General features: G+C 29.7%; 1 protein-coding gene across 2 annotated transcripts; it reads left to right on the top strand.

Annotated features, from left to right (window-relative positions):
- The first annotated feature begins 65 nt into the window (after positions 1-65).
- On the top strand, positions 66-10898 carry LOC135129652 (PWWP domain-containing protein 2A-like). Of its 2 annotated transcripts, none has more exons than XM_064056876.1 (5): positions 66-416; positions 706-1906; positions 9867-10104; positions 10158-10345; positions 10393-10898. In XM_064056876.1, the coding sequence occupies exons 1-5, from the start codon at positions 265-267 to the stop codon at positions 10576-10578; spliced, it is 1965 nt and encodes a 654-aa protein (XP_063912946.1). In that variant the 5' UTR covers positions 66-264; the 3' UTR covers positions 10579-10898. The 2 variants fall into 2 exon arrangements, with proteins under 2 accessions (XP_063912946.1, XP_063912948.1); XM_064056878.1 differs by lacking the exon at positions 66-416 and adding an exon at positions 461-557 and having other exon boundaries at positions 10393-10897.
- The last annotated feature ends 1544 nt before the right edge of the window (positions 10899-12442 follow it).

Here is a 12442-nt window from a genome sequence, read left to right as displayed (position 1 = left end):
CACTTAAAAACGTGCCAGTGTTGCCAATAGAAACACCAATGTCCATTTCATGCCTTAATCCGCCACCATTGGATGATCAAATAATCCGTAAAAATTTAAAATTTGACAACATCCGTCACACCAGTGTTATCTTCCACGATTTTGTGCACAGCATTTATCCGTCGTTTCGTTAATTCCACGCAAATTCGCAAAACAGGCGTATCCTTTTAAAACCCAAAACCCATTATTATTATTATTGTTCGTTCCAATGTCCGTTTTTCAAATATGGCGGACCAAGAAAGTTGTAAGGACATTCAGTTATTAAAAAGGACAAGAATTTCAGTTTTCGTCGACGAAGCCTTACCAGACATTTTAGTTGTAACGTACGAATTCGGCGTCAAAATTTTTAAAGGAGTCCTGCTCGATTCCACGAAAAGGTGAGCCAAAATCCATTGTCAGTAGCTGCCCTTGCAGGAAAAAAAAGTGTGTAAGAAGAGTGCGTAGTGCTTTGGGGCTTCATTCGATGGGTTAGTGCGGTCAAACTTGGGTGATTTGGGCGTTTTCGTGGTGTGAGTGAGGTTAGGATCGGTTAGGGCCCCCATTTAGAATGAAAACTTTGAAGCACAGTGACGTACTATTTGCATATTTGTGTCGTACTAATACTAGTTGCAGTTTTTCATTGGGTGCAAAGGTCGTTTATCGACTAATTCGCTTTTCTTTTCCTAGAAACTTGCCATGTGGGATCCAAACCCTCAATCCAGCTTTCAAAGTAAAACCGAAACCTGAAGATGATACTCTGTACTCCGTCAACCAAAGATTCGCCTACACAGACCCCACCACCGCGAAAAAAAAGAATGTACAAATCCCCAGCAAATACAAAAACAACAAAATGACCGTACGACTTCGGCCCCGGCAAGTTCTCTGTTCGAAATGCAAAGGCATTTGTAACGAAAACTCGGAAAATGTGTCTCGTAAACGTAAAACAAGCGAAAGTGTTCACCCCAACCCTCCCGTCAAGCGAGGTTTAAACGCTCCCATCACTCGATCGGTCTCCATTCACACCGAGCTCACCAATAAGAAAAAACTAGGAGAAGCGACTCTCGTCCCGCGCCTCACTCGGCTCACGCCTCAGGAAGAAATGACCGCGTTGAACGGAGGAAGCGTGAAGGTTTGCACCAGCGACAGCAAAAGCCCTTTCAAGAAACCGCTAGCCGCGGTTTCGGTCAACAAAGAAAACACCCAAGAAGAGAAAAAACATTCCTCCGACCATTCCGAAGACAGTTCCAACTCGGACGACGTGCAGAGCGAGGCGCTGTGCAACGCCTCGAAGTCCGCTAAGCGGATTTTGAGGAAGAAGCGCAGCGTGGGCTCGATGGAGGATTTGTGGGATGAGAGTGTGTTCGAGGAAAACGCCAATAAAAATAACAATAACGCTCAAACGAACGCGACAGATGATCAAACGCTGAATGCAAGCAATCTCTCCATTAACACGAAGACAATAAAAATTTCCTATGGACCACAGGGGGAAGGAACTGTACTTAAAATACCCGCACAAATCGAAAATCTCAACCTGAAGAAGGATACTGAAGAGAATGTGAATGTTAGTAATAGTGAGGAAGGGAAGAGTTTGGGTAATAAGGCGGCGAGGAAGGCGCTGAAGAAGGCCAAGAAGGAGGCGAGGAGGAAGGTGTTTCTGACGGGGAGTTCGCCCTGTTATTTGGGGAATGGCTCGCCGAGGTACACCATTGGCGGCTCGTCGCCGAGGTATACGGTGGGGAGTGCCTCACCGAGGCACGGCTTGGGGAATAATTCCCCTAGGTATATGTGTACTTCGTACGATTTAAGTCTACCAAGAAGAAGAAAGCACAAAATGAAACATAAAAAGAAACATAAGGACGACAAAGATAGGAAACACAAAGAAGGAGAGGTGAGACTTCATAGGGTGTAGTTGTCAAGGAAAATTCTATTCATTTTCTTATAAACACAAAAGCACTTTTTGGGTTATTTGTAAACTTTATTTTGACGTTACAGAGCGAATGAAGACGATGCTGTGGGATTGCGTGTGGTTTCTAGTCGAAAAAATGTGATATCCTTCCGTGGTACCCAGGACTTGTACCATGTCAAGATAAAGTTTATGAATTATTACAAGATCTGCTTTTTTGTAAATGAGAAACTATACACAAATTTTAGAATTAAAAAGAATTCTTTTATTCTTTCGCCTCATGGTTTCATTATATACAGGGTGTTTCACCTATTTTTTATCAATTTTCGGTGTTGCTCTGGGAAAATGTTACTTTGTTTATTCTATGAAGTTAAAATCACTTTAATTGTTATCTTCAAACTTCAAGGTTATCAGTTATTTGGAAACTTATCGCTTAGTATCATCACACTTGTTTTTTTGGCAGAGAATGTTTACAAGTTCTCATTTAAATTTTTTTAAGAAAGTTATTTGGTTAAGATTTTTCAAATTTTGAATTTTTCAGTTCGTTTATTTTTATCCATTTTCGTACATGTCAGTTTCGATTTTTCTTTTTTTTATTTTCATTTCCCAAGTTTTCATATTTTAGATATTACATTTTTGCGATTTTTCGGTTTTTACTTTTTCAGTATTTTGAATTTTCGAAAAATTATAAAATTGAGACATTGAAAAACTGATTAATTGGAAAATTAAAAATAGAAATTGAAAACTCGAATAAGTAGGTTAAAATTAAAAATTGAAAAATCAGAATTCAAAAATTGAAGATACCGAAAATTTGTAAACTTGAAAAATTCAAAAGTTGAAAAATCAAACATTTAAAAAACGAAAACTTGAAATAGATATTTAGAAATTCAAAAAAATGGGTTAATCAGAAATGTAAAAATGGAAAAATTCAAATGTTGAAAAACTGAAAACTTTATAATTGATAAATCGTTTTCGGTTTTTCAAATTTTTGTTTTTTGGATTCAAATTTTTGTTGTTTGGAATATCTGACTCATAGAATTTTCGATTTTTCAATATTGAATTTTCATTTTGTGTTACTTTTTGATCTTTCAATTTTTCCATTCATTTTTTCGATTTTTCAATTTTTTGATTTTTTGACTACGGAAGATTTTGCAACTTTTTCGTTTTTCCGAATTTTTTGCTTTTCGAGTTCTGAATGCTTTTGATTTTTCTGCTTTCCTGAAAATTCTTCAGTTTTCAAACTCTCCAGTTTTTCGATTTTTCTATTTCTCGTTTTTTTCTATTTTTCTAATATCGAATTTTCGATTTTTCAATTTTCGATCTTTTTATTTTTCCTTTTTTCGAATTTCATTCATCGAATGTTCGATTTTCAATTTTTGGAATTTTCGATATTCGAATTTTCTTTGCTTATACTGTTAGATTTCCCTTTTTTTCAATTTTTCGACTTCTGATTTTTCAGTTTTTTTTATTTTTCGAATTTTGAATTTTTCGATTTTTCAAAATTTTTATTTTTCTACTTATCGGAAGATTTTGCAATTTTTTCGTTTTTCCGAATTTTTGATTTTTCAATTTTGTCATTCTTCAGTTCTTAAACTTTACAATTTTTTTTTACTTTTCAGTGTCTCGAATTTTGGATTTTTTGATATCAAATTTTCAATTTTTTTTTACTTATTCATTTTTAAATTTTTTGATTTCCGCTTTTTCGATTGTTCGGTTTTTCGAATTTTCGTTTTTTCGGGTGTCACATTCATCGAACGTTTAATTTTTCTATTTCTCTATTTCTCGGGTTTTCGATTTTTCAATTTTTCGACTCCCAATTTTTCGGTTTTTCAAATTTTTGTTTTTTGGAATATCTGATTCATCGAATTTTCGATTTTTCCATTCACTTTTTCGATTTTTCGACTTTTTCAATTTTTCCCTTTTTCGTTTTTTTGGAATATCTGATTTATCGAATTCTCGATTTTTCAATTTTTTTAAATTTTTTAACTTTTTGATGTTTCGAATTTTCGCTTTCTCGATTCTGGATTTTTCAAATTTTCAATTTTTCGAAATTTCGGAAGAATTTTGGTTTTTTTGGAGTATCACATTCATAGAACTTTAATTTTTTTATTGTTCGATTTTTCAATTTTTCCAATTTTCGACTTTTCGAATTTGATGCATGGAATTTTCGATTTTTAATTTTTGGAATTTCCGATTTTTCGATATTCTAATTTTCATTGTTCTTACGTTTACGATTTCCCGATTCCTCAATTTTTCGCCTCCCGATTTTTCGGTTGCTCGAATTTTTGTTTTTTGGAATATCTGATTCCGTCGAATTTTCTATTTTTTTTTTAGTTTTCGATTTTTTTCAGTTTTTTCCGTTCATTTTTTCAATTTTCCCCTTTTTCGTTTTTTTGGAATATCTGATTTATCGAATTCTCGATTTTTCAATTTTCAGTTTTTAAACTTTTTAATTTTTTAACTTTTCGATGTTTCGAATTTTCGCTTTCTCGATTCTGGATTTTTCAAATTTTCATTATCTCGAAATTTCGGAAGAATTCGATTTTTCGAATTTGATTCATCGAATTTTCGATTTTTCAATACTAATTTTTCATATTTTCTTTTTAATTTTCAGTTTTTTCTTTTCGATTTTTTGATTTTTCGGAAGATTTTTCAATTTTTTCAGTATGTCCAATTTTTGATTTTTACAATTTTTCCTTTTTTTATTTATTTATTTATTTTGAATATATGATTTATCGAATTCTCGATTTTTCAATTTTTTCATTGTTCAGTTTTTAAACTTTAATTTTTTAACTTTTCGATGTCTCGAATTTTCCATTTCTCAAATTTTCAATTTTTTGAATTTTGGATCTTTCGATATCAAATTTTCAATTTTTTTTACTTTTCAGAACAGAAACTGAAAACTTGAATAAGTAATTAAAAATTGAAAAAACAGAATTCAGAAAATGAAGATACCCAAAAATTATAAACTAGAAATTCTCAAAAGTTGAAAAATCAAACACATAATATTTAGAAGTTCAAAAATTTGGACAACAAAAAATTGAGTAATCAGAAATGTAAAAATGGAAAAAATCAAAAATTATGTAATTGAAGCATTGAAAGATTCTTAGAATATTGCGCAAAATGCCAACAATAACAATAATTAAAAGACGAAAAAAATAAAAATCGAAAAGTAAAAAAAATATGGAAATTTAGTATTGAAAAATGTGATACTCTAAAAAAACCAAAATTCTTAAAACCGAACCATCGAAAAACGAAAAAGTGGGAATCAAAAAATTTAAAAATTAAGAAATGGAAAAACAAAAAAAAATTAAAATTTGATATCAAAAAATCCCAAATTTCGAAAAATTGAAAATTTGAGAAATCCAGAATCGAGAAATCGGCAAATCGAAAAGTAAGAAAGTAAGAATTAGAAAACTGAAAAATCGGAAATTCCATAAATTGAAAATCGATAATTCGATGAATTAAATTCGAAAAATCGAAAATTGGAAGAATTGAAAAATCGAAAACTCGAGAAATCGAAAAATAAAAAAGTTAAAGTTCGATGAATCTGATACTCCAAAAAAAACAAAATTCTTAAAATCGAACAATCGCAAATCGAAAAATTTAAAAATTAAAATATTTAGAAGTTCAAAAATTCGGTCAACAAAAAATTGAGTAATCAGAAATGTAAAATTCAAATGTTGAAAAATTGAAAACTTTGAAAATGAAAAATTGAAAATCAAAAATGGTGTAATTGAAACAATGAAAGATTGAAGATATCGAAAAATCGAAAAATTGTAAGTCAGGTAATTGAAAAATCAATCATTTAAAATTAAAATTGAAATATCTAGGAATTGAGAAATCGAAAAATTGAAAAAATAAAGAAATTGCCAACTCGAAAAACTGGAAAATTGAAAAATCAAAAATCGGAAAATTGTATTTGTCAATTTTTCGACCCCCGATTTATCGGTTTTTCGAATTTTCGTTTTTTCGAGTATCAGATTCATCGAACTTTTATTTTTTTTTTATTTTTCGATTTTTCAATTTTTCCAATTTTCGATTTTTTCATTTTTCCTTTTTCCGTTTTTTCGATTTTTCGACTCCGGATTTTTCGGTTTTTCGAATTTTTGTTTTCTGGAATGAAAATGATTCATCAAATTTTCGATTTTTCAATATTGAATATTCATTTCTTTTACTTTTCGATCTTTCGATTTTTCCATTCATTTTTTCGACTTTTCAATTTTTTCAGTTGTCTCAGCTCTTAAATTTACATTTTTTCCGGTTTCTCGAATTTTCGATTTTTTGATATCAAATTTTAATTTCTTTGCTCTTCGGGTTCTCAGTTTTTTGGTTTTTCGACTTTCTTGAAGATTTTTCAGTTTTTAAACTTTGCAATTTTTTTTACTTAATTAATTTTTTCGATTTTTGAATTTTCGACTTTCCGGAAGATTTTGAAATTTTTTAGTTGTTCCGCATTTTTCAGTTTTTTCATTCTTCAGTTCTTAAACTTTAAATTTTTTTATTTTTCGGTGTCCCGAATTTTGGATTTTTCGATATCAAATTTTCATTTTTTTTTTTTTTGTTTTCGAATTCTTAATTTTTTTGATTTTTTGACTTTCCTGAAGATTTTTCAGTTTTTAAACTTTTCAATTTTTCGAAATTTCGGATGTTTTGATATCAAATTTTCATTTTTTTTACTTTTCCATTTCTTAATTTTTAAATTTTTCGATTCCCGCTTTTTCGATTTGCAATTGTTCGGTTTTTTTTTTGGAGTATCACATTCATGGAACTTTAATTTTTTTATTTTTCGGTTTCTCAATTTTTCGACTCCCGCTTTTTCAGTTTTTCGAATTTTTCTTTTTGGAATATCTGATTCATCGAATTTTCGATTTTTCAATACTGAATTCTCATTTTCTTTTTACTTTTCGATTTTTGATTTTTTTTCGTTCATTCTTTATATTGTTTAATTTTTTCTTTTCGATTTTTTGATTTTTCGACTTTTTGGAAGATTTTTCAATTTTTTCAGTATTTCCAATGTTTGAGTTTTATAATTTTCGATATTTTCATTTCTGATTTTTCAATTTTCCCTTTTTTCGTTTTTTTGGGATATGTATCTGATTTATCAAATTCTCGATTTTTCAATTTTTTTCATTGTTCAGTTTTTAATTTTTATTTAACCTTCTTAATTTTTTAAACTTTTCGATGTCACGAATTTTCCATTTCTCAAAATTTTAATTTTTAGAATTTTGGATTTTTCGATATCAAATTTTCATTTTTTTTCTTTTCGAATTCTTAATTTTTTAATTTTTCGACTTTCCTGAAGATTTTTCAGTTTTTAAACTTTTCAGTTTTTTTACTTTTCGATGTTTCGAATTTTCGATTTCTCGATTCTGAATTTCTAAAATTTTCAATTTTTTGAAATTTCGGATTTTTTGATATCAAATTTTAATTTTTTTTTTACTTTTCCATTTCTTAATTTTAAAATTTTTCGATTCCCGCTTTTTCGATTTGCGATTGTTCGGTTTTAAGAATTTTGTTTTTTTTGGAGTATCACATTCATCGAACTTTAATTTTTTTATTTTACGATTTCACGAGTTTTCGATTTTTCAGTTTTTCCAATTTTCGATTTTTCGAATTTGTGCATGGAATTTTCGATTTTTCAATACTGAATTTTCATTTTCTTTTTACTTTTCGATTTTTGAATTTTTTCATTCATTCTTTCTGTTTTTCAGTTTTTTCTTTTACATTTTTTGATTTTTCGACTTTTCGGAAGATTTTTCAATTTTTTCAGTATTTCCAATTTTTGATTTTTACAACTTTCCCTTTTTTTTGGAATATTTGATTTATCGAATTATCGATTTTTCACTTTTTTCATTTTTTTTTACTTTTCATAACAGAAACTGAAAACTTGAATAAGTAATTAAAAATTGAAAAACCCGAATTCAAAAATTGAAGATATCCAAAAAAAACTCGAAATTTTCAAAAGTTGAAAAATCAAACATTTATAAATCGAAAAATTAAAATATTTAGAAGTTCAAAAATTAGGACAACAAAACATTGAGTAATCAGAAATGTAAAAATGGAAAAATTCAAATGTTGAAAAATTGAAAAATCAAAAATTATGTAATTGAAACATTGAAAACTTGGAGATATCGAAAAATTGTACAATTTGAAAGTTACGTAATTGGAAAATCAATCATTTAAAAATTGACATATCTAGGAATTGAGAAATGTAAAAATGGAAAAAATCAAAAATTATGTAATTGAAGCATTGAAAGATTCTTAGAATATTGCGCAAAATGCAAACAATAACAATAATTAAAAGACGAAAAAATAAAAATCGAAAAGTAAAAAGAAAATATGGAAATTTAGTATTGAAAAATCGAAAATTCGATTAATCAAATTCGAAAAATCTAAAAAATCAAAAATTGGAAAAATTGAAAAATCGAATACTCGTGAAATCGAAAAATAAAAAAATTAAAGTTCGATAAATTTGTTACTCCAAAAAAACAAAATTTTTCCGAAATTTCGAAAAAATGAAAATTGGAGAAATCCAGAATCGAGAAATCGAAAATTCGAAACATCGAAAAGTTAAAAAATTAAAAAGTTTAAAAACTGAAAATTGAAAAATCGACAATTCGATAAATCAGATATTCCAAAAAAAAACGAAAAAGGGGAAAACTGAAAAATTAGAAATGAAGAAATCAAAAATTGAGAATACTAAAAAAATTGAAAAATAGAAAGAATGAACGAAAAAAATTAAAAAAAATCGAAAACTAAAAAGAAAATGAAAATTCAATATTGAAAAATCGAAAATTCGACGAAATCAGATATTCCAAAAAACAAAAATTCGAACAACCGAAAAATCGGGAGGCGAAAAATTGAGGAATCGGGAAATCGGAACGTAAGAACAATGAAAATTAGAATATCGAAAAATCGGAAATTCCAAAAATTGAAAATCAAGAATTCGATTAATCAAATTCGAAAAGTCGAAAATTGGAAAAATTGAAAAATCGAAAAATAAAAAAATTAAAGTTCTATGAATGTGATACTCTAAAAAAACCAAAATTCTTAAAACCGAACCATCGAAAAACGAAAAAGTGGGAATCGAAAAATTTAAAAATTAAGAAATGGAAAAAAAAAATTGATATCAAAAAATCCCAAATTTCATAACAGAAACTGAAAACTTGAATAAGTAATTAAAAATTGAAAAACCCGAATTCAAAAATTGAAGATATCCAAAAAAAAACTCGAAATTTTCAAAAGTTGAAAAATCAAACATTTATAAATCGAAAAATTAAAATATTTAGAAGTTCAAAAATTAGGACAACAAAAAATTGAGTAATCAGAAATGTAAAAATGGAAAAATTCAAATGTTGAAAAATTGAAAAATCAAAAATTATGTAATTGAAACATTGAAAACTTGGAGATATCGAAAAATCGAAAAATTGTACAATTTGTAAGTTACGTAATTGGAAAATCAATCATTTAAAAATTGAAATATCTAGGAATTGAGAAATCGAAAAATTGAAAAAATAAAGAAATTGCCAAATCGAAAAACTGGAAAATTGAAAAATCGAATATGTAATTGAAAAATTGAAAAATCAAACATTTAAAAGTCGAAAATTTATAGACTTAAATATCGAAACACAGAAAAAACGAAAAATTTGAAACAACGGACTGCTTTCAATCTAAACATGGTAAATCGTTAATTAATATTTATCCCCTCCACAATCTTGCGCAAAATGTCAACAATAATAATAATTAAAAGACGTATTTTTTTAAAGATGTACTTGATTTTAAAAGTTATAGGTTTATAAAATGCACATTTTTCATCAATTTTTACAAAAAAAACTTCATATTATTGCTGAAAATTTAAAGTAAGAGCGGTTTTCATACTGACATTTACCCCTCAACTTAATTTTAATCACAATTCCACTTAATCCTCAATAAAATCCCCCAGGTCAGCTCAACTCAAGAGGATCCCAAGGAACAGTGCATAACCCAAAAACTGTCAATTAACTTAAAACGACTTAACAACACCTACGCATCATTTCCCGCTCCCTCGGAGAAAACCGCAGAAGAAAATACGTCCAGTTCAGATGAACACAGCGAACAGGTCCCCGACTTCCCGCCCCCGACACCTCCAATAATGCTACGTATTAACTCCCAAACCCTATCTAGCGCACCGACGGCAGACGGTGAGTGTTGGCCTTAAAACCCCTCTCAAATTGGCCATTTAATGTGTATGCAGGGGGGCGAATGTTGGTCGGTGACGTGGTCTGGGGCAAAATTCACGGCTTTCCGTGGTGGCCGGGCAAAGTCCTGACCATCACAAACTGTGGCGGCCAAGGGCCGCAGGCACACGTCGCATGGTATGGTTCCTCTACGTCGTCACTAATGCAGTGTGATCAATTAAGTCCATATTTAGAAAATTTTAAGGTGAGTTAAAGCGAGATTCGTTCGTGTGAAAAATATTTTTTTTGTAGATACGTTATAACAAAAAGAAACGCGGTCCATACAAGGAGGCTATAAAGCAGGCCACGTTAGAAGCCAAGGAGAACGCCCAGGTTAAAATGAGGCAACCGTTAGGAAATTCACCATCACACAACATTATCCCGCAAGTGGTGCCACCTGCTTTAGCTTCACCTAGGGAAATCGATGTTGTATCATAAGAGAGTTTTCTTTTGATTTATGGAACTTTGAAATGTCGGAATATCTGATAAGCTACTGACTCTTAAATGTGTTATAGCTAAAGTAATTTTGTCTACTGCATTGGTGTATTCTTTAAACTACTTTTATATTTATATACGACTTATTTGTATGCAGATGTAACATCTTTCGTTGTTGGATCATTGAGAAAGTTAATGTTTCCTTGTAAAGAATTATTTGTGATACCTTTGGATGATTGTTTCATATTGAAGTGTTTTATTCAATATTTTTATAGAGTTAAGTCATAGTTATTACTATCTGTTAAACAATAATCAATATATCTGTGATTTTATTCCTTTAGATACCTATGTAAGTAGTAAAATTTAAATTAATAAAGTCATTTGGTACTACTACGGCAATTTTTTTGTTTCGTCTGGTGAGTAAAGGTCGATTTATGAACTTGTCGCTGACGTTGGGTTTTCAACCAATCAGATTGCGGTAGGGTGCAGTGCTGCCAACCTGAAGGAAAATCCCCTGACATTTTTCTGGTTGACAGCACTAATTCCACAAAAATCAAATTTTGATATCTTTACAAGAAATTAATTAATTGTTTTTGAGTATCGGGTTCTTCAAATAATTCTATGTATATTAAGAAAAAAAAAAACACAAAATATAAACCCCGCCCACCCGCCCCATCTCAATTGTGATGATTTTTTTATTCGTCGTGAGCCGAGGGGTGGAGCTCAGTTGCAATCCTCAATTTTTTCCCAAAAATTACCAAGTGAAACATAATCTTAAGTTATGTATTAAGTAAAAAAGAAAGTCAAAGATTAAGCTCCACCTATACCCGCCCCGATTTCAATTGTGATGAATTTTTCAGTCATTGTCACATTAAGGGGCGCAGCATAATTGCAAAATCGATATCCCTACAAAAATTTACCATTTTAAAACATGATTTAAGTTTCATGTTGTGAAAAGAAGTCTACATATTATATTAAAACAACACGGCAAAATATAAGCCCGCCCACCCGCCCTATCTCAATTGTGATTTTTTATTCGTCGTGAACCAAGAGGGCGGAGCTTAACTGCAAAATACTCATTTCTATACAAGAAATTAAAAATCTGTTTTTGAGTATCGGGTTGTTCAAAGAAAACTATGTATATTAAGAAAAGAAGCCAACATATTAACCCCGTCCACCCGCCCCATAAAGATTCCAGAGATATTCCGAGACTAAATATTCCAAGGATTCTAAAGAATATGAAAATTCTGAGTATTATAATCTCTGAAGACTATAAAGATTTCAGAGATTCCAAATATTTCCGAGAGTCTACATAATCCACAGATTCTAAAGTATTTTGAATATTTCGAAAACTGAAAATTCTAAAAATTCTGGATATTGAAAGACGAAAAAATCCTAAAAATTCTGAAGATTTCGAAGTCTGAATATTCCAAAAAATTTTGAGATTTCAGTGATTTTCAAGAATATGAAAATATTGAAGATTCTGTATATTCTACATATTTTAGAGATTATAACGAATCTGTAGTCTAAATAATCTACAGATTCTAGAGACCACAGAGCGTTTCGAGATTCTAGAGATCCTACAGATTCTGAAGTTTCTAAATATTTCGAAAACTGAAGGTTCCAAAGTTCTGAAGATTCCAAAGATTTCAGAGTTTTTAGGAATTCGAAAGATTTGGGTTATTCGCAAACTGAATATTTCGAAGACTGAAATCCTAAAAATTCTCAAAATTTTAAAGATTCCTAGGATTCCGGAAATTCCATAACTAGAGATTCAAGTAGATTTTGAATATTCTATATATTCTATAGATTTTAGAAATGCTAACGTTTGTAAATTCTAAGTAATGTACAGCTTCTAGAGATTCTG

The sequence above is a fragment of the Zophobas morio genome, unplaced genomic scaffold, assembly GCF_036711695.1.
Source record: "Zophobas morio isolate AGI-343-1 ecotype UQ-CSIRO unplaced genomic scaffold, CSIRO_AGI_Zmor_V1 ptg000016l, whole genome shotgun sequence".
In the NCBI taxonomy this organism is placed as follows: domain Eukaryota; kingdom Metazoa; phylum Arthropoda; class Insecta; order Coleoptera; family Tenebrionidae; genus Zophobas; species Zophobas morio.
The sequence above is the reverse complement of the archived record's forward strand: the minus strand, read 5'-3'. Positions and strand labels throughout refer to the sequence as shown.